This window comes from Carettochelys insculpta, chromosome 2 (assembly GCF_033958435.1).
Source record: "Carettochelys insculpta isolate YL-2023 chromosome 2, ASM3395843v1, whole genome shotgun sequence".
Classification (NCBI taxonomy): Eukaryota; Metazoa; Chordata; order Testudines; family Carettochelyidae; genus Carettochelys; species Carettochelys insculpta.
The window spans coordinates 229,937,036-229,964,877 of NC_134138.1; the positions used below are offsets into that span (position 1 = coordinate 229,937,036).

Below are 27,842 nucleotides of genomic sequence, written 5' to 3' on the forward strand. Positions count from 1 at the left end.
AGGTATGAGAGAACTCATAAGACGGCTGCACAGAGAGAGTCATTCTTTACCTCCCAGCCAGTGCTGGCTCCTGAATTGGTATTTGATGGGACTCTCAAGGGCTGTGCAGCAAAAATCCTGTTGAATCTATTCCCTTGCTTTTCCCCAGCCTTTGAGAAGGCCACTATCCCAGTGCTTGTCAACCTAGACAGAGATCATGATGAACAGGTGGGCAGTAGACATTTAATTCTTCGGATTACACCATTCAGCTGTCCTCCCTTGCAAACCCCTATATGATAGCCCAAGATGGGTGATAAGATGGAAATTATCTCAGTCACCAATCTCTAACTATTACTAACTATTAACACACAACTACTAATTATTAACACAAAAAGCTACTAGCCTATGAAAACTAGCACTGTGCTAAGGAAGCACTTGTAAGCAACTGAAACCAGTTCCATATCTGCCACAGATGGTAAGGAGGAGCTAAAAGGGAGGTCAAGTCCAGGGGTTTATATATTGAGCACCATGAAGGCACCACTCCAGGGGGACCTCCAGCTGTCATTACAGAAGCTGCTAAGTGAAAACGTTCATGGCAACTGTGCACAGGGCACACAAACAACTGATCTGAATCAAGGTGAACATGCACTCAAAGAAGAAAACTAATTTTTTGCTAGTAACAGAAAGGAAGCCGTGCTAGTCTATACACTATCAAAACAAAAGGCAGCCAAGTAGCACTTTAAAGACTAGCAAAATAGTTTATTAGGTGAGCTTTCGTGGGACAGACCCACTTCTTCAGACCATAGCCAGACTGTTCTGGCTATGGTCTGAAGAAGTGGGTCTGTCCCACGAAAGCTCACCTAATAAATTATTTTGCTAGTCTTTAAAGTGCTACTTCACTGCTTTTTGTTTTAATTTTTTGCTAGAATTTAATAAGGTATGATACTTAGCAGAACTATTTTCCATCTGTTTCAAGAGTGATGTTTTCCAACAGTTAAAGATAGTAGTGTCTGCACTCATCACTGAAATGGTCTGTTCTCATATTGTCATTCTCCCAGTTGTTTTAACATCAATATTGTAATAGATATTAGAAATTCAACTTTCAAGCACAGCTTTCAGGAATAGCAAAATTTACAACACAGGAGGACTGATTTATTAAGGTTGTAAAAAAGAATATAGCACCTATTCATAGTTTCCTACTTTGCCACTAGTGACAAAAATTCATCTCTATTATATTTTAAATGTATATAGTTACATTTTAATTGAAATGATACAGGATTATAGAAAAATTACTTCTGAAAAGCTCAGAGATTTTCAATTATGCAATATATTAGTAAGATCAAAGCACTAAATTACAAAACCATCATCATGTACATAGTTTGAAAGAAACTAGGATATCTGTGATGAGAATTTAAAAGAAAAGCTGTTGTTCTATTGCATATAGTTGAAATTTTGGAGAAGATAATAAAATGCAAAGAGGGACAGACACAATTATTTGGGCATTTTACAGATTTTACCTGAGTAGCTTTATCTTTCATGCATGAAGGGTAGTGTACATGGGGATCACGAGGCCACTGTCCTGTGAGATAAGGTCCTGTTATTGTATCCAAAGAAGAAGTTCGCCTTATGGTACCACAGGTTCTAACTTGCTGGGATTTTGGCCTGTCCACTGCAAAAAAACAAAACAAAAAAAACAAACAAGGTCATTCAAAATTTTATATTAAACATAACAAACCACATTAGGAAAACTTAAATGCAGATTTTGGAAAGCCAAAGTTATACTCCCCACATAACAAGCAGTATTTTGTATAAGCAGACAAGTTATGACAAAATTGTAGTTTCCATGAAAACCATGAGTTTTCTGGCCCTTGTACAATTTCAACATTTTTTTCAACATATGTTTCACCATACATTTGTACCACCACTCTGTGTCATCCACCCCTCTGATACGATCTTGGAAGACATGATGCAAGCTCAAGATCAGGCACAGCCAGAACAGAATTTTTGGTATTATCTCTTAGTCTCCGCAACTCCACCACAGTGCTTATACCACCTTCAAACTATGTTTTCAGATCACAAGCACCAGTCTTTGATGCATCTCCCCTTAATCCCGAACACTCAGAATGTGACTTGGCATTGTTCCCCTAGTACACCTCTTTTTTTTTTTGCGGGGGGCGGGGGGGGCATGATTCTGACTCTTCTTCTCTCACAGTGAGAGCACTTGCCACAAACTATTTCATTCACTTCCCTACTTCCCTTGTTTTTCATACTAAGCTTCAATTTCACGTAGTAAATTCTGAAACCCTACCCAACTCATCCTCAGCCTTCATCTCATATATAATCATCAACCTCTGGCTAAGCTCCAACTGTGCAGACAATGCTAGTCTCAAAAATTTCACTTATAATGCACAAAACCTCTACCACCCACCAAATCCCCAGCAACTCTTCAAGTTTCTGCTCAAGATTACCCTTGTGAGGTGGGACAAAAAAAACCTGTTGAACTTAACATCTTACTCTCGCCTTAAACATTTTTGTCTTGTATCTTCTAAAGTGCAGGACTGCTAAACCTCTGATAGCACTGTCTTGTACAGAATCAAGCATGCTGTCTGAATTTAAGTCCGCATTAGCATGGTGTACTTATTTTAACAGTTTTATGTTTATGAACTAAATGGAACAGATATTTTACTGAACACAATCAGTAAAATATTTAGAAATGCAATTAATTTTAGCATTAAATACCTTGCCCACTTCATTCAATGAAATTATATTAATATACAGTGTTGCTCCTGTGTCATGAAACTTAATCACTTCTATCTTAACAATTTAGAAACCAAATTTTTAACATTTCAAAGGCATTTATCCTCCTTAATAGCCAATTCTTGGTTAAGTTTGCATTTCTAAAAATTAGCTTTTAAAACATGTAAAATTTTTACTGAAGATTTATTTGCAAAAGCAAAATACAGCTAAGAAATTTTATGAAACAAAAAGGTTTACTTCTGGGTTAAGAACAAACAAAAGCTCCAGTGCAAAGGGATTTTTTTTTTTTTAAAGTTACATGCTTGAAAAAAAATAAGACTTCAGAAGTGCTTCCCAAGCATAACTCAAATTATATTAGTCACCTAAATTTGATCAAATTATAATGTTGTACTAGAGTCACCTAAAGCATTTTGAAGAATTTTCTGAAATAGCTGCATGCACTAGAAATATAATAGTATAACAATGATTTGTAAAACAATTTGTTTACATAAATCCTTGGTACAACATGCTTAAATTCTTTTATAATTAAGAAGCTTCAATTTTTACAAGCCAGACCAGGCGAAGTAAAACTAGGCCACCACAAATCATTTTATACAAGCTGTTAATTTGCAGATGCAGAGTCTAGAAACATGCAAAGTCAATTTCCCTTGGCAGATTTGCACATGTAAAGCCTTAGTGCAAAAACAAGAAGCCACAAGCCAAAAAGACGAAGAGAAATGTTGACTCATTCACAGGAGAGAAAGAAGGGCAGAACAGGGGGAGTCCTACAACTAGTGAAATTAAATAATCATAGTGTTTACAACAGCCAATTTTTTATTTTGTAACACACCTTTAAAACATTACAAAAAAGCCTGCCAAACCCTAGCGAGAAATGGTAGGAAAAATACCACAGAATTTTCTCCACCATCCCCCAGTACTCAAGACATTGTTTTGCACCACATGTATTCAAGTATTCCATAAGAATCTTAGGCAACCTTCAATATACAAAACAAGCTTAGCTTCTTTATAAACATTAAGAAATAAATGTGTTACTATCATTCTCAAATTTCAGTTTGTTCCCATTTTTATTTCACTTACTCTTCACCATTTACAGCCTTCCACCACTACAGGAATTTTGAGACTACCGATATTGATATTCTTGTGTGGCTCCATCCACCCGTTACTGACATAATGTTCTTTCCCCAGATCTCTAATTGAAATCAAGATAGGACTAATCCTTTTTGAAATCTCAGCAGTTTTTTTGTTTTTAAAAAAAAACAAAAAAGGTCACCAATAAAATTCTGACTTCAGTATATCTTCAGCAACCTTGACATGTTCAAAATTATAGATCCTTTTAAATTAAGTTTCAGAAAGACAATGCCTTGTCCAACAGTGCTCACGCAACATACAAGTAATCTCACATCAGTGGAAACAGGTATAAAATCTGTTGTACATCTGCCTTTGACACAGTAGAACACAAGGTACCACTCACACCTTATCTATGGGATCTGGCAGGAGTTATTTTAAGTTAACACCACACATTTCATTCAAAGAGATCCCAGTGATTAACAATGTCTGTCTTTAACTTCAAAAATCCAGAAAAGTAGAGCACTAAAGGGAATCATCATATCACACCTACGTCAATTATAAGAATAAAGGATTGAGAGCACAAGATGGTAAAGATGCAATCAATATTTATAAAGATGGCCTCAAGCATCATCCTTTCAGCTAAAAAATATACCAATTCCCTCAAACACCATGTTTCTAGCTGTAGGCCTAGAAAAAGAACAGCTACCTATAGCTCACTCCAAGCAAAACTGATGTGATTCTGGTAGGAAAGCATTCTTAAGAATAAAAAAAGAGATCATCAGATCTCCTAGTCCAGCCTATTTATTAGAGAACACCAACAAATAAAATTAGACCAAGACATTAAACATCTCAGAAGGCTAACTTTACATGCCACAGGCAGGGAGTAAAACAGCTCAGGCTTTAATCCACCTGGATCTTACTGAATGTCAGGGAATTAAGTGTGACATAGTATCCAGATGATCCTGGCAATCAAGCCACCCCCACAATTCACAAGAAAGTGAAAAAAAATCCAAGGTCACTGCAATGTTTTAGGGGAATATTCCTTCTGAACCCCACATATGACAATCAGACTCTGAGCATCTGAGCAAGAACCAGCCAGATAAGCACCTCAGAGACAGAAATACTGATACCACCACAAATCAGTGGATTATTGCATTGGCTACCAACAGAATTCTGCTTTAATTTCAAGGTTCTAGCCATCTTCAAAAGATCTAAATGAACTGTGGCCCAGTTACCTCTCTACTCTGTCCACATTAACATGCTCCAATAAACGGTGCTTTTGGTGATTGAGCCAAGGTTCCAATCAATGTATCTGTATTTTATGCAACTTGGAAAAAAAATCTGTTATATGCTTATTCACTTCCTGATAGAACCCTCAAAACAAAAACCAGTCAAGTGGCACTTCAAAGACTAGCAAAATAATTTATCAGGTGAGTTTTCATGGGACAGACCCACTTCTTCAGACCATAGCCATTGAGTCTGTTCTGGTATGGCTATGGTCTGAAGAAGTGGGTCTGTCCCACAAAAGCTCACCTAATAAATTATTTTGCTAGTCTTTAAAGTGCTACTTGACTGGTTTTTGTTTCGATAGTTTATAGACTAGCACGGCTCCCTCTCTGTTACTGATAGAGCCCTGTGTGAATAACAAAAATTGGTAGCCACATCTGCAAAAGTGATCCACAGATAAAGTGGATATCTGCAAATCTGCAAGGTACTAGATACAGCATTTATAACCACATCCACATTTGTATCCACAAAAATGATATGCAGATACCAGTGGACATCTGCAGATTTGTAGGGCTCTACCTGATACAGGCTTCTATTCCAGTTCAAGACACCTAAGGTATGTCTTCTGCACTGCAGATACTGGCAGCAGTTCACACTTGGTCACACCCCTTCTACTTTCATAACAGATAAGTATTTCCAAAGATGTACAAATCTAAACTCATACATAGATTAAGTGGAATTTAATAATGGTTTATTGAATTATACTAACTCTCTGAAGAGGCGATTACACTGAGCCTGAAAAGCTTTTCAAATAAAGCAGACTTCCCCACAGTTTGAGACAAATGAGATATAAAGACCTGAAAGATGAGCTAGAAAAGCCAAAATCAGAAAGACGTAAAAGTCTCCATCACCGGAATTAGCAGTAATCTATTTTGGGAACACCATATTTCCTGACAAACATTTTGCAGAAACTTTCAACAAAAATGTGATGGATAACTGGGATAGCTTTCCAAACTCACTCCATGGTAGGTAGTGGACATTCTGTGCAGAAAGCCACTGCAGAGCACATTGAATAGGCTTTTGGAAACAGTTTATCTGAAGCTGAGTATGCTTCAGTAATAAAGCACTCAAATCAAGTAGCTTATGTATAATCTCAATTTTTTCAGAAATAGGGATTGGGGCTGGAAATGAGGAAGGACGATGTTCTCCTGAATTGATCAGTTCTACTAAATTATATCTTTGCACAGTCTCAAATCTAACTTGTGCCACACTCTGCTTTGGATACTTAAGTTTAGAGCAAAACAGAGAAAGAATGATTTTTTGTGAAATATAGAAGGAAGAGTTAGCATAGATTATTAATTATTCTACAGCATAATGTCTGCACCTTTTCCTAATGGAAGACATGGTGAAGATTCTGATATGCTGTTAATATGACTACAAACCAAAGAGCATCTCTTTGAGGAAATCTAACAGATAATTTGATAACTAATGACAATGGTCTGAACCGAAAGATCACAAGAGCCTGTAGTAATGGAAGAACATCTCAGGTTGGGAAAAGAGGCATAAAACTATTAGTTTTGATAGATCTGCTTCTTTGAGGAAGCTCAATATTACTGAACAGTCTATCAAAGCCTCACACAAAGAATACACTTATGACAGTATTGTTGAGATTCTGTGAAATAGTCTGAAGGTAAATGGGCCCTACGAGAACTCTATCACCATAGCTACACCATTTATATCACCATAACCCCTCGGTGCAGAAAGGATTTTCCATCAGAGCAGGAACATCATCTCCACAAAAGATAGTTACACTGGTAAACATTCTGCCATAGATATATTTGTCTTTAGACTAGTTGTTAGGTTGACATAGCTACAGCAGTTCAATACCTGGCTTTTCCACAGCCCTAACCAATGTTTTTTTTCCACATGCGCAGAATCATTGTGCACTGGAATATATGCATACATTCACCACCAGCAGAAACAAATATCTAGCAAAAAGAGTTCCCAGCTATACAGCTACGTGGCATAAATCTCTCTTCTGAGTGGTCATACAAGCACATATCTTACAGCGAATGCTGCCTCCAACCAATGTAGCTACACAAACAACAAAAAGTCCTTTAGCATCTTCAGGACTAACAAATTTGTCAGGCAACGAGCTTAAATCCAAAATAAATGTGTTGGTCTTTGAGATGCTACAGGACTGTTTGTTATTTGTGAATCTACAGATTAACACAACTACCCCTCTGAAACCATTAACAATCTAGTTATATCAGCCTAACTTTTGAGTATAGACCAAACCATTGGCTGAGGTTTAGATCATCCTATAAAAAGTTAAAGAAGCCAAACTTGACATCAGGAGACATCTGTCCAAACTCACGCATAAGCCAATAAGGCAGAAGGCCAACAGGACACTAAAAGTCTACTCCTTTGGAGGAATACCCCATGATATCCAGTATCAGAGGGGTAGCTGTGTTAGTCTGTATCTGCAAATACAACTCCTGTGGCACCTTACAGACTAACATATTTTGGAGCATAAGCTTTCATGGGCAAAGACCCACTGTATCACATTGCATTACATCTGACAAAGCAGGTCTTTGCCCATAAAAGCTTATACTTCAAAATATTCGTTAGTATATAAGCTGCAAGAGGACTTCTTACTGTTTTTTTCCCAGTTCATGTAGGATGGTTTATATCAAGTTAACACACATCATAGAACTGGAAGAGACCTTGAGAGGTCTTGGAGTCTAGTCCCCTGCCCTCAAAGCAGGGCCTATAACCACCCCGACAGTTGGTTGATTTAAATCTAACCTGCCCCAGATCCTTGAAAGGCCCCTCAAGGACTGACCTTAGAACTCTGGGTTTACAAGGCCAATGCTCTAACACTACCTCCCCCTGTGGCCCTGTCAGGAAATTCTGAGTGAAGGCTGCAAAGACAACTGAGTCTTTTAGGACAGCTCTACTATATCATTCTTGCAGAGAATGCTCCTCCCCACTTGCCCTGACCTGCTGAATCATTCTTCTAGTACTGAAAAAGTCACAGTGGCAAGCCACAGTAATCCACACCAAAAAAATATATGAACAATAAATTATTTATTAAGGCACAGCAACCTATAGCAACACTTGGGAATCACAGTCCAATATTTATGCTATGATGACCCACAGTAGCAAATACTGATTACAGCCCAATATTTTTAGGTGAAACATCTATTACATCTTCCAAGAGCATGAGTAGGGATATTCAGCTATAATTCATTTAGAACAGCTACAGACCTACGAAGTATAGTTTCACAGTAGATGGGGTTCTTGTTATAAGTCGCAGTGCTGCAAGTTGTTTCGCATACCCATCATTAAGTAATTCAGGAAAACAGATTCATTCTAAGTCACACTGCTCAGCACTTAGGTTGTTTAGGGGCTGAGGGACCATAATCCAGGAATATAGAGGAACTCTGTGGTGGCACGGTGGCAGGCAGTGTACTGCAGGGGCCCTGGAAGTGAGCCCTGAAGTCATGGGGGACTGGCAGATAGCACTGGGGAAGCCAATGGGAAATTGTGGGGAGCCTGCAGGGAGCCAGTGGGGAATGGAAGGGAGCTGGCTTATCTTTTTCTATTTATTTATTTTATTATTCTTGATTAATTATTGATTATCTATTTATTTCTATTCTATTTCTATATATTGTTTTTTGTGGGTTACAGGTACATTATATGTACCACGTGTGTGAACTGCATGTGTTGGGAACATATCTCAAGCTAATTACATTATCCCTTAAGGATATTAATTCCCCTGTATAAGTCATTCTACTACAAATTCCTTTATTTAGGAACGTAACCTGGACTTATAACAAGGACCCCCTGTATTTAATCCACTTCCTAGAAACCTATCCATCGTGTGTTAAATTTATGTATTTTGATTCCCCAGCTACAATTTTGGCAGCTGCCTCTTCTCCCCTGAAGAACTGTCTTTTTTTCGGTACATATGTTTTTGTACACCCAAGAATTAGTACTTGTGTGTTGTTTTTTTTTCCTCTGATTGATCTGCCACGAGGCCCTAGGGAATGGGAAACACCATACATTTATTTGGGAGCCTGTCCCTATAAATCTACTTCATGAAAAGTAAAGAGGAGACCACAACTAGGTTCAGAGACTATCCCAAATACATTTCACTCTCCTCCTCAGAACAGATGGTCTTAATGTCTCCACTCCCTGACATGGGGCCCTTATAGGCTAGAAGCCTCATCAGCAAATCTAAGCCTTGTATACTTGCACAAAGAGAGCTGCAGCACAACTGTCTGAGACAGAAAAAAGCACTGAATCTGATGCTGTATCTACACTAGAGAATAATGCCTTGCCAACACAACATGTGGATCATCCAGATTCCCAAGGTGTTCTGTTAACAGTAAGTCGACAGAACGCAGCACTTTTGTTGACAGCTGTACCGTGCTCTTCAGGAGAAATAGCACCTCTGTTGACAAAGATCTGTTGACAGAAAGCCGGTCTGGATGTTCTGGGGGGCCCCTCTATCGACAGACAGGACTTCCAGGACACTGAGCAGCCCTGTCTACTGTGCTTCCAGTTTGCTGTTCTGCTGACAGAGTGGCCGGGCAGTCCACTGGGTGCATGGTAACCCAGAACTACCATCTGCTGAAAGATTAACTTTGATAAACACATATTAAATTGACTAAAATTAGACTTAAGAGGAAATTTAAAGCAAAAGGTCTAATTTTAATATGAGATTACACATAACAGTATAACCTTTGAAAACATGCAATTTGTTTAGCAGGGTCATGTAACTTAAGAGGCTCTATACGATTGGCTTTTAAAATAAAATAAGAAAAATGTAGTGAGTCAACCAATTGCATGATTAGCCTTCGGCTGAGATAAGATGACATGACCTCAAAAAGATGTCTCAGAATTTAACCTAAACCACAAATACATATACAGTAAGAAAGACATTTCTAATGGATATAATAAATAAAACAGACTACAGGCTAGGTAATTAGAAATATTGCTCCCTCAGCTGAAAAGGGTTTCATTATCCATAATATGTTTTATGCTTTATTTGATGGATAAAACAAGCCTGAATGTAAACAAACATTGGAGACTAATTATTTAATGTCAGCTTCCCTTCTGTGATTGTATATATATTGTATACTGAATGCCATAAGATGGTTTGCTTCCTTATGTACAATAAACAATTAAAAATTATGTTCTTAATTCAGTTCTACTCTTTAAATTTAGAGGTCTGCTAAGGCTTAACAACTCATAAACCACCTCCCAAATTCATCTTTTGGAGTGATCAACTCTAACTCAGTGGTGAGGAACCTGTGGCCTACATGCAGCAAACTGTGACCCCACCTGCAGACTTCCTGGATGTCCCTCCTCCTTTATGCACCCTCTAGTGCATAGAGGCATGGGAGCCCAAAACTTCCTATGCCTACTCCTCCCTAACAGGACATTTGGAGCTTGTGAATGACCTGATTCACACTCCATCCTCTCTTTCCCCTCACAAAGCTGAAATACTGCAAATCAGCTGTTTGTGATGCTCCAGGTCTGAGAAGGAAGGGGAAGAGGAGAGACAAAGCACAAATCAGGTGATTCACATGCTCTTAAAGCACTGAGGAGGAGGAGAAAGTACGTGTGGGGTTCCTGTGTCCTGCTGCACAAGAGGGAGGAGGACAACAGACATGTAGTCCGTGGGCCGTAGGTGAAGCCTCAGTGAACTGTGGGCTCCTGAGGCCCAATGAAGTGAAGGAAGGCCACTTGTGTGGCCAACCCACTATTCAGGGCTTCCCATCCCTGCTTTAACTCATCTCAGTGTGTCTATGTACTCACGTGCCTACAATATCCCATGTGGCAAGAAAGCAGTGAAATGTACACAATTTCAAATGATTTGCTTCTGGGGATGAGCTGTGATATTTACAATACTTTACTGCAGTATTGGGCTAGGTTTCTTTTACAGTCCTTCTTACCATAACAGTTTGTACTCCCAACAGTTGGGCAGATAAGAAGGTGACCAACTGTCTTAGTAGAATACATTTTCTTCTTTGAGGGAACAGTTTCTCAGCTTATCAATTCATTATGGTAGGACTTTTAAAAAGTTACTGTTTTTAAATAATGTATTGTCTTGCATACCAACATACAACTTGACCTGACAATGTCCTACAGTGCATGTGGATAACACCTAAGAATCGCATCCATAAAAATGCACATAACTGCCACCATTAACAATTCATGCATACACTACTTTCTACAGAGGTTTCTAAAACATACATTACTGTTGAGTCTGATTTATTATATTCTTGCTCATGAGAAATTTTTGCTTTCTACATCAGCAACTTAATTCTCTGTCTCTTCCTGCCCCCCCCCCGGGAAGTACACCAATAATTTGAAAATAAATGTGCGTGTACTTTTTTCTCTTGGACAAAGAATAACAACATAAAGATGATAATGTAAAGAACTAGCCATATCAAACCAACCTGCTCACTTTCTCTGATAGAATATCAAGCATTGTGGATAAGAGGGAAGTGGGAGATATAGTATGTCTAGACTTTTATTAAAGCATTTGATACAGTCTCCCATGACTTTCTCAGTCATAAACTAGGGAAATACAACTTAGATGGAGCTACTATAAGGTGAGTCCACAACTCTAGGAATGGTTATCCAATCAGTTATTTACTAGTTTGCAGTGCTGCTGGAAAGTCATAAGAAGTGGAATTCCACAGGGATCAGTCTTGAGACCAGTTCTGTTCAGTAGCTTCATCAATTTGGATAATGGCATAAAGAGTACTGTTATAAAATCTGTAGTTGATACAAAGTTGCAAGGGGTTTCAAGTACTTTGGACAAATTAGAGAAGGTTCAAATAATCACTAGAAAAATTATTAAAGATTTAGCAAATATAATCTATGAGGTAAGAGTGAAAGAAATGAGTTTGCTTACTCTGAAAAAGAGAAGACTAAGAGGGTACAAGGTAACAGCTTTCAAGCACCTAAAAGGATGTTACAAGGAGGAGGGGGACAAAGTTATTCTCCTTAACCTCTGATTACAGGACAAAAAACAATGGGTTTACACTATAGCAAAGGAAGGTTAGGTTGGACATTAGGAAAAATTTCCTATCCCAGTAGCTAAGCGCTGGAATAAATTACTGAAGGAGACTGTGAAATCTATATCACTGGAGATCATTAAGCGCAGATTAGACAAACTCTTGTCAGGTATAGTCTAGATGGTGCTTGGTCCTGCAATGAATCCAGGGGATTGGATTTCATGATCTCTTGATGTTCCTTCCAGGTCTATGATTTCTCAAGCAAGATTACGGGTTGTTCAAAGGAAGTGCTGAAGGAACATAAACCAGAATGGATCAATGAGAGTAAGGCTTTACGAGAAGGAATGAACAAGAATAGTATGCTATCAACTGTCATAATAGGGTATGGCTATGAGTAGAGCACACTCTTTAAGCTCCTGAACTGAAATTTAGTTCTAGAAACAGAGATTTTAGCATAAAATGGCAACTGCTCAATTAAAAACTTAAGTTCTATTCTACTTTCATCAGTTAGTTGACAGTTTCTTAAAAGGAAAAAATGTCCTTAGTTATTGTACCACCCAATGTTCATTCACGACATTTCTGCCATCAACCTGATCTTTAGTTTTTAGTATATATTGCATCTTTTCAAATAGTGTGACACGTGTCAAGGAAGATAACTTTCACAGACTGAGCTAAAAGAGTCACTGAATTGAGATTAAATTGCCTCAGATCCTCAGATTTGTTTTCTAATCAAAGCACAAAGGAAATTAATAGATTTACTGTCAACTTGTGGTAGATTTTCTAGAAAATGTTAAACATCAGTGTTAATGTTGCAGATGGGGTAGCTGTAGTTGTGTTGATCAGATGACATTAGAAACAAGGTGGGAAAGGTAATGTCTTTTATTCAATCATCTTCTGTTGGTGAGAGAGAGAAGCTTTCAACCCACTCTCTCACTAATGAGAACGTTTAAAGTCTTGAATTTTGTGGTACAATAATCACTAATATTAAGGCTGCCTATTTTGCAGAGGGTAAAACATGCTGGAAGTGTTACAAACAGGTAAACCAGCTAAATTAGCAAAATTAAAAAAATAAAACTGCTAGCCAAATATTGTGATTTACATTGGAATGGAATTAAATTTTCCAGATAGCCCAATGACAAACCATGAGCAGATTTTGAGTGCTGTAATCAATCATTCTGCTACAGTTCAGACCAATTTTGTTTCAAGTTCAACTCTAGTGAGTGCTCTAAAACCTACACTACTACTGGGATTGCCTTGAAATTTGATATGCCTGGTAGAGGGTGGGGTTCTGTTAGTGAGCTATCTGGGGGCCATTTGACCAATGGATTCTAAGCTATATGTGGCTCTTCTTAAAGTTGACTTTTTAAAATTAATTTTTGCTCACAGAAATCAAACCAGGACTCGGATCATTGCATCATGGTGTCCAAAGTTGGACAGTTATTCTATTAAGAGTGTATGGAACCCATCAGCTCTCAGGGAAAAACCAGTGTTAAAGCTGAAGTGTTAAACAAAAAAATGCTATTTCAGTTCACAGAATCAGAAGCTTTACACATTGGCTGTGTCTACATATGCCCCTTCCTTTCAGAAGAAGCATGTTAACGAGGAACTTCGGAACAGGTTAATGAGGTGCTGACATCCCAAAACTAATCGGGAATAAGGGAATTTCAAAGCGTGGCACTTATTTCAAAGCGCCCCGGTCTATACAGCCAGTCGGTGTTTCGAAAACAACACTTTCAAAACGTGCCTGGATACCATTATGCTAATGAGGTGCTGAATATGAATGTCAAGGCCTCATTAACCTGTTCCGAAGTGCCTCATTAAGATGCCCCTTGTAGACAAGGCTCTTAAGTGACAAGTTAAGGAATTACACCATTATACTCTGTCACTACTCACGTACAACCTGGGGGAGAAACGCCCACTTATCAGAAACACTGGGCAGCTCTGACGAAAAAAATATGACAGAAAATGAACCCAAGCACAGAGTTCAAATCTAAGCCTAGGCAGAAATTTGAAGGAAAAAAAAGTAGGTATATTTCTTCATATCAAAGTGGGTTTTTATTTGAGACAAACGTAATTAAAAGAACATTATGTTCAACATTGTATGCTTTTTTTAAACTACACAATCCAAGTCTTGCAATTCATTTAGGCTGGTTAGAGGTGAAAGATTTGAGAAGAATAGGGAGACGGGATGAGGATTTAAGTGACAGGGATCAAGGGTGGTGAGACAGAAGGGTTGGCACTGGGAAAGAAGACATTGAAATGAGTGATAGCAGGAAAAGGGAAACACTATAGGAAGGGGCACCTATCAGCCTTACAGTCTCCTCTCCCATACGTATCATGATCTGGGGGTCCCTCAGATGTGACATGTCCTTCATGTCAGTCTTGTTCTTGAGGGAGCTTCCTTTTCAGAGGAAGGTGTCTCACCTCTATTCTGCCCCCTCTGATGTCAAACCCTGTTTTTGACTCTTCCAACCCCACTTGTACATTCCAGCAGTTGGGCCAACTTTGAGGAGGGCTAGGACTGCCACCTTTACTCCCCCACCCATGTGAAACAGGTTCTCGAGGGGGCTTGCTGTTTTGAGATTGCGTGAGCTCCACTCCCTAACCTCTTCATGTGAATTGACACTCATTGCCCTCCTGTAGGTATCTGAATTCCACTCCCTTCATCCCCATAATCTCAAGTGGTTCCTCTGCGTACATCACAAACTGGGGAGGCTGAGACTAGGCTGAAATATGTTTGCCATCTCAGGTCCACAGTGAAGACTTTGGCTGAGACAGCTACATCACTCAGGAGTGTGAAAAAGCCACTCACTGGCTGCCATAGTTAAGCTGACCTACGTCCCTGTGTAGACAGCACTAGGTGAAGAATTCTCTCCTCTGCCTAGGTCTCACCTCTAAGAGAGGTGGATTACAGTAAAGGGAGAACCTTTCTTATTGGCAGAGGTTGGTTCTCCCATTATTGTAGTTAATCCATGGCCCTGAGACACATGAGCTAGGCAGAGGAAAGAATTCTTCTGTCAGCATAGTGCCACCTACACTGGAACTTAGCTCATCTTAATTACAGTGCTCAGTGCTTTTTCATATACCTGAGACATGTAGCTGTGTTGATCTAATTTTTCTAGTGCACAGCAACTTATATACTCATACACTCTAAAATAGGAGGGAGGTGCAGTTCAGGAGGGAAAAATGGGAGGAGGAAAACAGCAACTGACATGAATGGAGGAATTTACCATCTCAGCACTATTGTTTCAGGCTGTATTTACCTCCATTAGGTAATATCTTTGAAAGATCAATCTATGAATTTGAGCTGAACTTTGAAAAATATAATCCCAAACAGACCTACAGAGTGACTAGCTCTATATTAATTATTACCACTCAGGAAAAATTCTGGGATTATGGTGGACAAATCCATGAAAAAAAAAATTAGCAGTGATAAAAGGTAATAAAATGTTAGAAACTATTAGGAAAGGGATAGATAAATATCATAATGACACTACATACACCCATGATACACTCATGCCTTGAATACTATGTGCAGTTCTGGTCAACTCATATTAATAAAATATATTAAAATTGGGAAAGGTACAGAAAAGGGGCAAAACTAATTATTAGGGCATATGGAATGGATTCTGTATGAGGAGAAATTAAGAAGACTGGGACTACTCAGCTTGGAAGAAACAATTAATATGTAATTATTCTTGATTTTATAGACTATATGGAGAAACTGAATACAGAAATGTTATTTATCCCTTTGCAGAACAAAGAGCCAAGGATCACCATCTGAAATGAATAGGCAGGAGGTTTAAAACAGACATAAGGAAGTACTTCTTCAAACAATGCACAGTTAACCTCTGAAATTTTTGGCCTTCACAACATCCCTGACAACAAACATAACTAAGCTTTAAAAAAGAATTATAAAAGATCATGGAGAATAGGCCTACCAGGTAGATGGAACCAGTTTAATCAGGGCAATTTAAGTCACCATTTTAAATCAGGACGACTTAAATCACATCAAAAAAAATCACTGATGTAAATCAAGTATCCCACTGATAATTCTACAAACATACATTTCTTAAACTATGGTGCAAATCTGATCATTAAAACATGTTAATTTACGACTCCATACAGCATTTTACATCACCTAAGAAGATATATTTTGTCTAATGTTTTTAGATAATTCGAATCTGATTATTTTAGGAAATAACAGATAATACTCATGACCTATCAAATACCAGTAAATTAGGAATGGTAAGAACTAAACAACACATGCAAAATAGCACTTATATTTTATCACACTATATCTTAAATTTTACTTGAATATTTCACATTTGCAATAGCAGCAGTCTTCTGAGTTGCTGGCCAATGGGTGTCACTTTTTTTTTTTAATTTTCAACTTTTATTAACTATAACAGACAAGTCCTCAGAACATAAAATGGGTGATTTTCTTAAAATTTCTACAACTACCTCTCATATTCCATACTCCCACTCTAACTTTCTTCAGAGACTGAAAGAGAAACATGAGTTTTCCTGTTTCAATTTGTAGACAATTCTTAGATTTGTATGAATAATGCAAAAGATGAAAATATCCTGTGACTGCAAAGGAAGCTAATTCTGTGAAAAGTTGGTTTAGCAACTAGAGGAACTGTGTTTCAAGGTGCCAGGCTAACGATATCCATTAATTCCAGGGAGTGACTCTATACTGAACACACAGTTCACTCAAGCCCTGAAGTTTATGACTGGCATAACTAAAGGGTGATTCTGAGATGCCCATACAATGGCAGCAGCAGCATCTTCGAAAGTTAGGCATCCACCCTTATACTTGGGGTTAAGAATGCTCACCAGGAAATGAGGTGGAGTTAGCAGTTGATCCATTTGCTTTTTTGTTGCCTGAAGTTTAACTTTCTGGTGAGGTATTTCGTTCATCAATATTTCTTGAAGTACCTTCAAATTTTGACAGCATCAGCAACACGGCTGCAATTTCTTTGAATTTTGTTTAAGGCTATGGATAACAGATTTCCATATACTGAGCATATCCTCTAAATTTCTCTTTAAACTTGTGCTAGATACTTTGTGATGAACCACTTCCACCTATCTAATAATTGCAGTTTTCTTCACATAAGTTTTAGGAGACTAGGCCAATTTTTAATAAACTGTTCAAAAAATTATCACAAATTGAATGTTTTGAGGGAGAATTAGTTTGGATCCTCCTGTTTTCTCCAATGAAGCTGAAGCAAAATGGTTGTTATGGAAGCATTTTGTGATTTCAGCAATATTTCTTTCATTTCTGAAGATGTATTCAAGGCTTTGGCTACGAGAACTTTTAAATGAGCACTGTAACCGTCTACTAAGGAGCATCCTTCTGTCTCTTCTTTTAAGAAATTTCATATCTTTGCCATGCTTGCAGCATTGTCTGTGAAAAAAACTACATACATGATGGCTGCATTTTTGTTCACAGTTTTTTATAGCATTCACAGCCACTTTTTAAAATATTCTGTTGTGTGGGCATTTCCTGATGTACCTATCATTTTTGAAAGACAATCAACCCATCTTCTGTGTTCATACAGACACATATTACTGGATTGTTACGTATATTGCTCCACCCCCTAAGGTTTACTGGTAAATTTCTCCTCAATATTTCTTGCACATTGTTCAGGTACTCTCACATGCATTGTATCTGGCTAACCTACCAACATCTACTCTACCAGATAGAGTGGAGCCTGCTCGTAGGGAGTATACCAGGTCAATTAAGATGTTTATTGTTAATACAAAAAGGAGAATTTGTGGCAAAGAATCTTTTACTCTAGGATGTCTTGTTGGTATTTGATGTTTCTTACTACAAAGCCATCCATGCTGGTGGTTTTACTGGATGATTGAAGTCTTTTCCTTGCTATTTTTGACTTTTTCAGTCATGTTAGATATATACATTACACTAGCCAGACTAAATGTTACGCTAAATATTGTAATACCCTCTTTGTTTTTGAGTAAAAATTGTTGCATATGCCCATAAGATAAACGATAACAGAGTTACTGCTTATAGGAAATTTAATTTTCTCCAATTATTAGATTCTAAATGTTAGATTTTAAACCTAATTAATCATCCAAATATACAGTACAGGAAGCACTGGTAAGAGAAATCTGGAAATACTTTGTTGTCTGAAAAATGTTTAGCTGTAGCATTGCTACAAAAAGTACCAGTAGACTCTGAAGTGTTGCAGACAGTCTAAATCTCTTACACTTAATGGTATCCCAAAACAAAATTCAAAATTCATTTTGAACAGTCCTTCTCATTCTATTATTCAGTAAATCATTTAGATTTTTTTCAGCAAGGATACAGATCCGATTCCAAATCACCAAAACACTAAGACTGACTGTGCTTAGAGTGCACTTTGTTTTGATGTAAGCTCCATTAACTCACTGGCATTTCTGTTTTTTGAGAAAACAAAGATATTGGGAAAGATGAGTTATGCTGAAGTAAAACGGAATACACTTGCGGCCTGGGGCCAAGATGTTACATAATACATGCCCCTTATTTTGGGATATGAGAAAATGACAGTTGCAACTGGCAACTCTAGATTTCTCTAACCAACGCTTCCTGTACTGTATATTTGGATGATTAATTAGGTTTAAAATCTAACATTTAGAATCTAATAACTGGAGAAAATTAAATACCCTATAAGCAGTAACTATGTTAGCGTTTATCTTATGGGCATATGCAACAATTTTTACTCACAAACAAAGAGGGTATTGAAATAATTAGCGTAACATTTAGTCTGGCTAGTATAATGTATATATCTAACATTACTGAAAGAGTCAAAAATTGTGTATTCATGTAATTTGTGATTTTCACATTGAGGCTTTTTTTAAAACGTCATATGACTTACGGTTTTGATAGCCAAACACTGCATTTCAGGAAGAGTACACATGGATATCTGAAGCATGTGCTCTCCCCCATACTTCATTATAAAACAGCTGGTCATGACTCCAAAGACGCATTTGGGGGGGAAAAAATTAAAATAGGACATAAATCCTATATGGAGGTGGATTTTCAGTATGGAATTTAACATATTATAAAATTTAAAGAGCATAATTTAATTTAAAATTAAATTACCTGAGTGTTGAATCTAGAGTGACTATTATAATGGAAACAAACCAACAGTCATGTAGCACTTTAAAGACTAACCAAATAGTTTATTAGGTGACAAGCTTTTGTGGGAAAGTGGGTCTTTTCCACAAAAGCTCATCACCTAATAAATTATTTGGTTAGTCTTTAAAGTGTTACATGTCTGCTGGTTTATTTTGTTAGAATACAGACTAACATGGCTAACTCTCTGTTACTATTACAATGGACAGTTTTTTAAAAAGCAACTACTCATTTTTTGTTATTCTCCATTACTGAAAGTTTATCTGTCAGATCTGTAAATAATATTCAGACACATTCTGGAAAAAATGAGCTCTTTCAAAATGGTCACCATTTCCTGAGTTCTCAATGAGATTGAAGCCACTTGGTTAACATGGCCATTATTTCAGAAGGAAATTTAGTTTATCTTAAATAATGCTGGCCACCACCTTCTGTTGCTCCAAGAGGGAAACCATACTGCCTAGGGAAATATGGTAATCCTTTATGTTATACTTGGAATGGAACTGTCAGAAGCAGGGAAACATGGGGCCGTGTGGGGTAGGTGGTGAAATAAGCAAAACAAGAGCAAAAATATGCAGGGGAATGTGGAAAGCAGATGGAGGACCCATGGGCAAGGTTACAGAGGAGCCAAAAAACAACTTACAGCTAGAGGAAGGTAAATGTGGGGTGGGAAAGAGAAGAGGACAGGGATAGCACAGTATTTACCAAACGTGCTTTTACCAGGCAAAATCCTAACTTCTACAATGTTGCAAAAGATTAGTTAGTCCCTGTTTAAGGCTTTTCTATTTTAAAAACTGTTTAGTTAAGGCATTCCAAATTACTGTTTTATTTTCAAATTGTGGTTATATATGGCAATGCATTCATAGACTTTAGGACAGAGTTCCCCAAGTTTCACCACAACCCTTTTCTGACAAAATTTACAAAGGTTAAACCTTTCTCATCCAGCACTCTCTCATCTGGTGACATCCACAGTCTGGCATGAATTTAGTCAGTCAGATACTTACTTATTATGGGTATAGCCAAATTTCCAATGGTCCCATAAAATTTGTTGGCAGACATCAGTCCTTGTTCTCTGTGTTTGGCTATTTAGCTCTAATTTACACCTAAATGTCTTCTAAGACCCCAATATGCAGTGGAAATGTTGGTGGTGCTGCTAGACAATACTGACCTCCCAAGGTTCGGCAAATTCTTTTGTTCAGCACTAGCTAGGTCCTCAGGGTGCCAAACTAGAGAGGTTCAACCAACATTATCCCAAGGGGATACTGAAGTATAAGGCCAGCCAACCCCACCATCCCCGATAGGTGGGGCCAAAACCTGAGCTTATCACTCTGCATTGGGAAGCCAAAGTTGATGCCTAGTTGCTCCAGCTCCAAGCAAAAGGCCTGTAACACAGTGCTGAAGCCCACAGACTTCAACTTCAGATAATGGCTATTTAAGTGTCAGCTTCAGCCTAGGACTCAGGCTTTGACCTCAGCTCTGGGTTCCAGAAAATCTAAGTCAGCCTTTAAATGTGGGCCAGGATTGCAGAGTCATACAAACAAACAAAAAAAAAAAAACAGCAGTGGATGCAATAATAATATTTTATGTTATATATAAATAAAATTAAAATACTGAAAATCAGAACTTATGTATATACTGTGGTTTGGTCATATTCCAGTTTTTAATAATGCAAGAACAAAAGTCAAAACAATTTAATTACATAAAAACAATAATGCAGAGTTTTATGCTTCAAGATTTAAGTAAGCAAAGCAGGGAGACTACCAGTCCAGACTCACATGGCCATACAGCATTCTGTAACAGAAGACCAACTCTGATGTAGTGGCTAGACCAACCATACTCCTGTTTTGAACAGATGCATCCAAAGTTTGAAAAGCTTTGTTCTATGCTTGCTAGACACTGATGGAATTATTTTACCAACTGAAACCACTATTTACCAGTGCCTGTTCTAGTTTTCCTGGGAAATTGCCAACCCTGGAAGAGGAACAGGGGACGCCACTACAATCAGCAACCGAACTATGAATTTCTGGCAGAGAGATAAGAATGTAGTGAAAAACATCCCTTATTCCTCATTCTAACTCTACCCACAAATTGGTTTGGTGGATGTATCTGAGGACGTATGTGAAACAACAGCTCTGAGAAATGACAACTACCATAATTCACTTCAACAATGAGTTAACACTAAAGACTAACAATGGCTATTTGAGCGTCAGCATTTTTATTTACATCAATCATTACTTTAACAGAAATATTAGTATACTTTTAGCATAATGACTTTGCATTCAGTAGGGAAAAAGATGTATTTAAAACATGTTAAGTAATATATTAAAATCATAGTTAAACAAGATTAGTTGCTGATTTAGTATGTGTTAGGTAATCAAGAAAAACACTCAGGGGGAGTAGGAAGTCCCAGATAATCCACCTTTCCCCAACTGTAGACATGAGCAATCACTTCAAACTGAAATTTAACTGCAAACTCCACGATGAAGAGACTAGTACTGAGTGGTGGGGGTGGTTTATAATGAAAATAGATTTAACATATTCAAAGATTCTAAGGACAAAAAGGAACACTGTATCTTAGTCCATGGGTCTGCAACTTGCGGCTCTGGAGGCACATGTGACTCTTTAAGGACTTCTCTGTGGCTCCTGACACTATAACTGCAAAGTAAATAAAAAAATCCACCTAATTATTTTTGATAAATGGTGAACATCTAAAAGGCCAACAATGAACTCATATCTTAATAGCAAACAATATGTGATTTCAAAATGCTGGATAACTCCCCATTTAATATGTGCAGTGCATTATAGGGCATGATAGTGTATCTGTGTTTTGATCATGTTGCTAATAAAGTCCTCATTTTGAAAATGAAAGGGGAGCTTGCAGCTTTCCTTCTGCAAAGGGCAACCCACATTTTAAGAAAGAAAACAAATTAAATGTGAAGTAAAACTGGCATAATTAAAGTGGGTTCAGGAGTTCAAGTACCAGAGGAGTTCAAGTACCTTGGTAGTGTGATACCCAATGATGGCTCCCTTGACAAAGAAATCAATACCAGAATCTGCCAGGCCAGCTGGGCACTAGGACATCTGAGAGCGCGAGTGTTGAATCAGCACAATATCCAACAGTCCACTAAACTGAAAGTGTACAAGGCTGTAGTCCTGACGAGTCTCCTGTACGGCTGTGAAACCTGGACCTTGTACAGAAAACATATAAAACTTCTGGAGCGCTTCCACACACACAGCCTGAGGTCAATATTGCACATTCGATGGCAGGACAAAGTAAGGAACCTGGAAGCCCTGGGCAGAGCAGGAACCCTGAGCTTCAAAGCCATGATTCTGAAAGCCCAGCTTCACTGGACAGGGCACATCATACGAATGGAGGAGTTGAGAATCCCAAAGCAACTCCTCTACAATGAGCTCTCCCACGGCAAAAGGAATCAAGGTAGGCCTCACAAGACTGCATGAAAGCCCCAACATTGCTTATGCTGGTTTAAAACCAGATCAGCTAAAGCAGCATGCAAAAGACCAAACAGGCTGGCATGCTCTCACATGACATGCATATGACAACTTGAAGAACAGCAACGCGTACGCCTCACTGATGCTTGAAGAAACAGCAGGAGCCATGCCAACAGAGCGAGAACGTTTCCCTTGCCCCCACTGTGAATGCCCATGCCGTTCAAAGCTTGGACTCCTCAGCCACATGCAGGTACACAACCGATGAGCCTGTGCAAGCTCAAGATGTCATCGTCAGACACGGACTACCTACTGTACTGTACTGAAAACTGGCATAATTAAAGTGGGTTCAGGAGCAAAGATCACGAAGACAGTGATATAAACAGAGATATGTAAAGCATGAGGAAATAGAATATGTAAAGTTTGTGAACATCCTGCAGTAAATATGTATCACATTACAAATCATTGTGTGTGCCCTGTTCTTAAAATAGGGGTTACGAAAAAGTATGGTTTGACTTAATTTATTAAGGACCATCTTGTATTCAGATGCACTGTGACTTTTGAATTACTGAGTTTTTACTGAATTTGAAAAAAATTGGTCTTCTAATTGATGTATTCCTTGACTGTTGGCTTCAGCTGAATTATCAAAAACATTAAGCAAATATTAAAATGCATATACTTTTTAGTGTTAAGCGTTAACATTTAGCATTAAGGCTAGCTTTTCCAACTCTTAAGTATAGCTAACCCTCACTTTAACAGACTAATGGAGAAAAGAGGTATCAGTTAATGCCGAAAGTCCATTAAATCTGAATCTGCAGGACTGTAGGCACCTTCCAAGGTGCACTACGGAGTGCTCCACCTGAGACATGGGAGAAATGCAGCTGGCTCAGGAGAGAGCTTGGCAGGAATCTCTATGCACTGTTCACAGAGCAGAGCCTCTGGGCTCACCTGCCACAAGCCACTCAACACCCACCCGGGGCCAGCCCAGCCACTCTGGCAGCCCCAGTCGTGATGGCAGTTCCTCCAGCCCCAGCAACGGCACTGGCTCCTATGGCTCCGGTGAGTCACCAGCATTTGTGGGGTGGGGGGAAGCTGGTGGACAGCATTTCGTTATTTCCAAAGTCCGTTAAATCAAGGTCTGTTAAATCAATGGTCTACTGTAAAATTAAACTGTTGCTTAGGTGCTGTAGCCATCAGTAGTTGATGGCTGTTTTCTATCAAGCCACTCAAACTGCAGTAGCAAAGGGCAGCATAAATTTTACTTCCTGGTTTTCTAAAGCATTACTAAATTTAGTGGGTTGCTGAACTCTGCTATACGGTTAACTTATGAACCCATATTCAGAACAAGTCGACTTCCTCATACAATTCTAGTTTATACGTTCTTCACATCTTTACTTTTGTAGTTTAATGTGCAACTTTTGTCAGCAAAGGGCAAGAATGGAAACCAAGAACTTCAGATCCCTAATTCCACTTTTACTACAGACTTGCTCTGTCCATATACTAGTCAACTTATATTTCCGTTTCCTCATGTATATAATATTTGCTTACTTTAAGGGGTGAAGATATAATGACCTGAAAATGTAAATCACTGTAAAATACTACCAAAAGGGGTGTTCTCTTGTAGTAGTACATTTGCTCAGTGAAGATACCATTTCCTTTATATCTATGTGAGCTGCAGCTATACGCTGCAACTTCAAACAGAAGAAAAAACATATCTTTCTATGCTATAGTGCCTGAACTGAAGTCAAGTCTTTTAGGAATCTGTTTAATAGCACAAACAAGATGATTACCCCACTATAGCTAATAAACATCCATATCAACGGAGATGATTACCAGATCCTTGTTCTATCTAAACAGCCTTTCACCTCGTGGGATCTGTTTCAAATTTAGTCCAGAGTGACTTAGTTACCCATATTATTAATTATAGTCCAACAAAAGCTACATTTAGGTGTGAGAGCAGGATAAAAAGGGTGGAAGAATTGTTGTGATTAAACAAAATAGAGAATGCTTCAGTTGTGCATGCAAATTAGGCAACATAAAATAGGAAGTTTCATGAAAAAATTATATTTAATTTCTTCAAGATAAAGGAGAAGTCTTGATTTTTGGTACAACAGGAATTTTATTACAAACTCCTATTATGTCAAATGGCTGGATTCCTTTAATCCACAAAACACACAAATAGTCCATTTTTTTAAACTAGCCAAGCTTCATATGAGCATGGAGACTAATAGTACTCTTCTGGAGTATCAGAGGGGTAGCCGTGTTAGTCTGGATCTGTAGCAGCAACGAAGGGTCCTGTGGCACCTTATAGACTAACAGAAAAGTTTAGAGCATGAGCTTTTGTGAGTTAACTCTGAACATCTGAAGAAGTGAGTTAACTCACGAAAGCTCATGCTCTAAACTCTTCTGGAGTAGTAACTGATGAACTGCTCCTCTGGAGCACCTGGCTATTATTTTCTCTTCTTAGTGATGGCAAACCTCCAAGAGTTGTTTATTAAAAAAAAAAATTAAAAGTGTTTAGTTCCCTAACCAGGTAAATCAACTGAAGTATTTTTTGCAAACTGGCTGTACAGCTAACCCTGATTTCGGAAATTTCAGGGGAAAAAATGATTAGTTGATCTGGAGGTGTGAACACCAGGGGAGGAGAAGCTGCTTCTGTGTTTGGCCAACCATTCGCAGTCTTTGTTTGGGCCTGAGCTGAGGGCGTCCAAGACCAAGACCAGCATCTGATGAAGTGAGTCTGTGCTCACGAAAGCTCATGCTCAAAACTTTTCTGTTAGTCTGTAAGGTGCCACAGGACCCTTCGTTGCTGTTACAGATCCAGACTAACACGGCTACGCCTCTGATACATTACAAACCACATAATTCAAAGCTACTTCTGTTTCTGATAATTATAACAAACACAAACAGGTACAGTAATGTCCCAACTTATGTGCCTGGGCAACCGTGTATAACTCAAATTTTGTGCAAGTTGTGGGGGGGTTTAGAACCCCCACTACTTCCAGTCCCAGGGAGCCACAGGGCTGAGGGGAATCCCTGGCAGCAATGAGGGATGGCCGTAGCAACAGCGCTCCATCGGCAGCTCCACCTCAGGGAACCACCTGGCCAGGGGAATCCCCAGCGGCAAAGCAGCTGTGAGCTGCCAGCTCCATGCCCCAGTTCCCCCAGCTGGGGGAAACCAAGGAGCAGACATGCCACTACGCCAGTATGCCCCACCCCCAGTTTCCCCCGCACCACCACGCCGGTCTGCCCACCCCCTTGATCCCCCAGATGGGGGAAGCTGGGGAGCAGCTGCATCGCTGTGCCAGTCCGCCCCCCAGGTGTCCCCAGCTGTGGGAAGCTAGGGGATAGACTGGCAGGGTGGTGTGACTGCTCCCTGGCTTCCCCCAGCTGGATGAGCTGGGGAGCAGACCAGAGGGCTGCACCTCCTGGTGGACTCACACCTGCTTTGCTGCTGGGGATTCTCCCTGGCCACAGCGGTTCCTTGGGGCTGGAGCTGGGGCGGAGCGCTGCACTCTGGCCAGCTCCCAGGCCCCATTGCTGCTGGGGATTCCCCCTCCAAGTGACTCCCCAGGGTTGGAGCTGGTGGCAGAGCTGCTCTCTGGCCAGCCCCAGCCCATGTTGCTCCCAGGAACCCCAGGAGCATGCGTTCACATATACACACAAATGACACACATCTAGGGTTTGCCGTTAAACATTCACCTGTGTTAATTTTGACTTGCATTAATCCAATAAATGCATACATCAAAATTGTGTAAATCAGGGTTTTACAGTACCACTCTAATTAATAGAACTCAAATGGGAACATTTTGCATTCAGAAGAAATGCCCTACCTGAACAACGGACAAAAGTTCTGTAAAACTAGTTTATATTTGAACTGGATATAGAACATCTTGAGCTCAGGGAAAGCAAGAATCTCTATATTCAGTAAGATTTTACATTTAATATGAACTATTTTATGCCGTATTGAAAAAAGCTACTTGAAGAAGTTCTCTTTGCTTACCTGAAAAAATAAACTAATCTCATCCAAGCAAGGTGATGTCTTTTATTTCCCCTCTCCCACCCCCATGCACAAACTGCCTCTAGAACACATGGAATGCAACATATATTTTGCCTGCTCAACTGACATCTTATTGCAATATTATTCAAGACATCACTTCTACTGAGCTTTCTTTTTATTGCTTATAATGTTGCCTTATATATCAATTTCTGCATTAAATTTAGGCATACATTCCTCAACTCTCAAAATTGGGTTATTCCTACATTCAACACTCCATAGAATTAAACTTGTTTTCTAGAACTGGATTGAGCTATAAAAACCATTCATGTTAATTACACTATCTTCATTTTCTCACCTTAAATTTAGCTAGCATATTTCCAAGATTATTCTAGAGTACCCCAAGACCCTACATTTGTTCAGTTTTTATAGGGGAAGAGGCATACAAAACTCAAAAGTTCTCAGACAAAAAATTTCAATATTGATCATGTAGAAGTGCTGATAGCACTTTTAAAGCATTGATTTCCTATAAAAGAATAAGTTATATGGCATGTAAATCTTAAACATAAACATAAAAGCTATCTTGTTTTAGAACTGCTAATAGCATTTTGAGCATCCCTGAAAGGAGGGTGTATGAAGAAGAGGATGATGGGAGGACAAAATGGAGCATGCCATTTTCATTCATGCAGTAGTGATGTCAGTGTCTGCAGCAGCAGCAGTTGCCTTGACCCCTAAAAGGTTTAAAACCCAAAGTAGTTTTACATAATATTTTTTTTAAATAAACCTCAGTAAACTCACTCATAATACTGGAGCATTTCACACATTATTGTTTAAAGGGGGATCAAATTTAAAGCATCTGTACTGAAAGGAATTGAGAAAAACACCAGGTGTTTTAAGCAGAGAAAAACATCTTTTCTGTCAAAGGCATAGCCAGTCTCCCACACAAGCATGATCCTGAAACAATGCAAGTCAGTCTGCACAGCCAGAACCAAAACAGTCGCAGCATTGCAAAAAATAACATTACATCAGCAGTGGGAACTTTCGTTTTACATCAAAAAGGGAAACCTTTCAGGAATGACACAAAATGTAATAGTTTCACTAAGATTTATGTCATACCTAGGCATGATTACCAGGCTAACAATTACCAAAGGAGGAAACTATGTTACCATCTGTAGTAAGACTGTCCATGTTT

The 27,842-nt window shown here is 38.7% G+C and overlaps 1 protein-coding gene across 4 annotated transcripts in view; it reads right to left on the reverse strand.

Moving 5' to 3' along the window:
• GLCCI1 (glucocorticoid induced 1) overlaps positions 1-27,842 on the reverse strand; it is a 115,713-nt gene that overhangs the window by 84,259 nt on the left and 3,612 nt on the right. For all 4 annotated transcript variants that reach the window (XM_074984693.1, XM_074984692.1, XM_074984695.1 and 1 more), the window contains exon 2: positions 1,497-1,648. In XM_074984693.1, the coding sequence (XP_074840794.1) occupies positions 1,497-1,648 (152 nt within the window). The remainder of the gene's footprint in view (positions 1-1,496; positions 1,649-27,842) is intronic.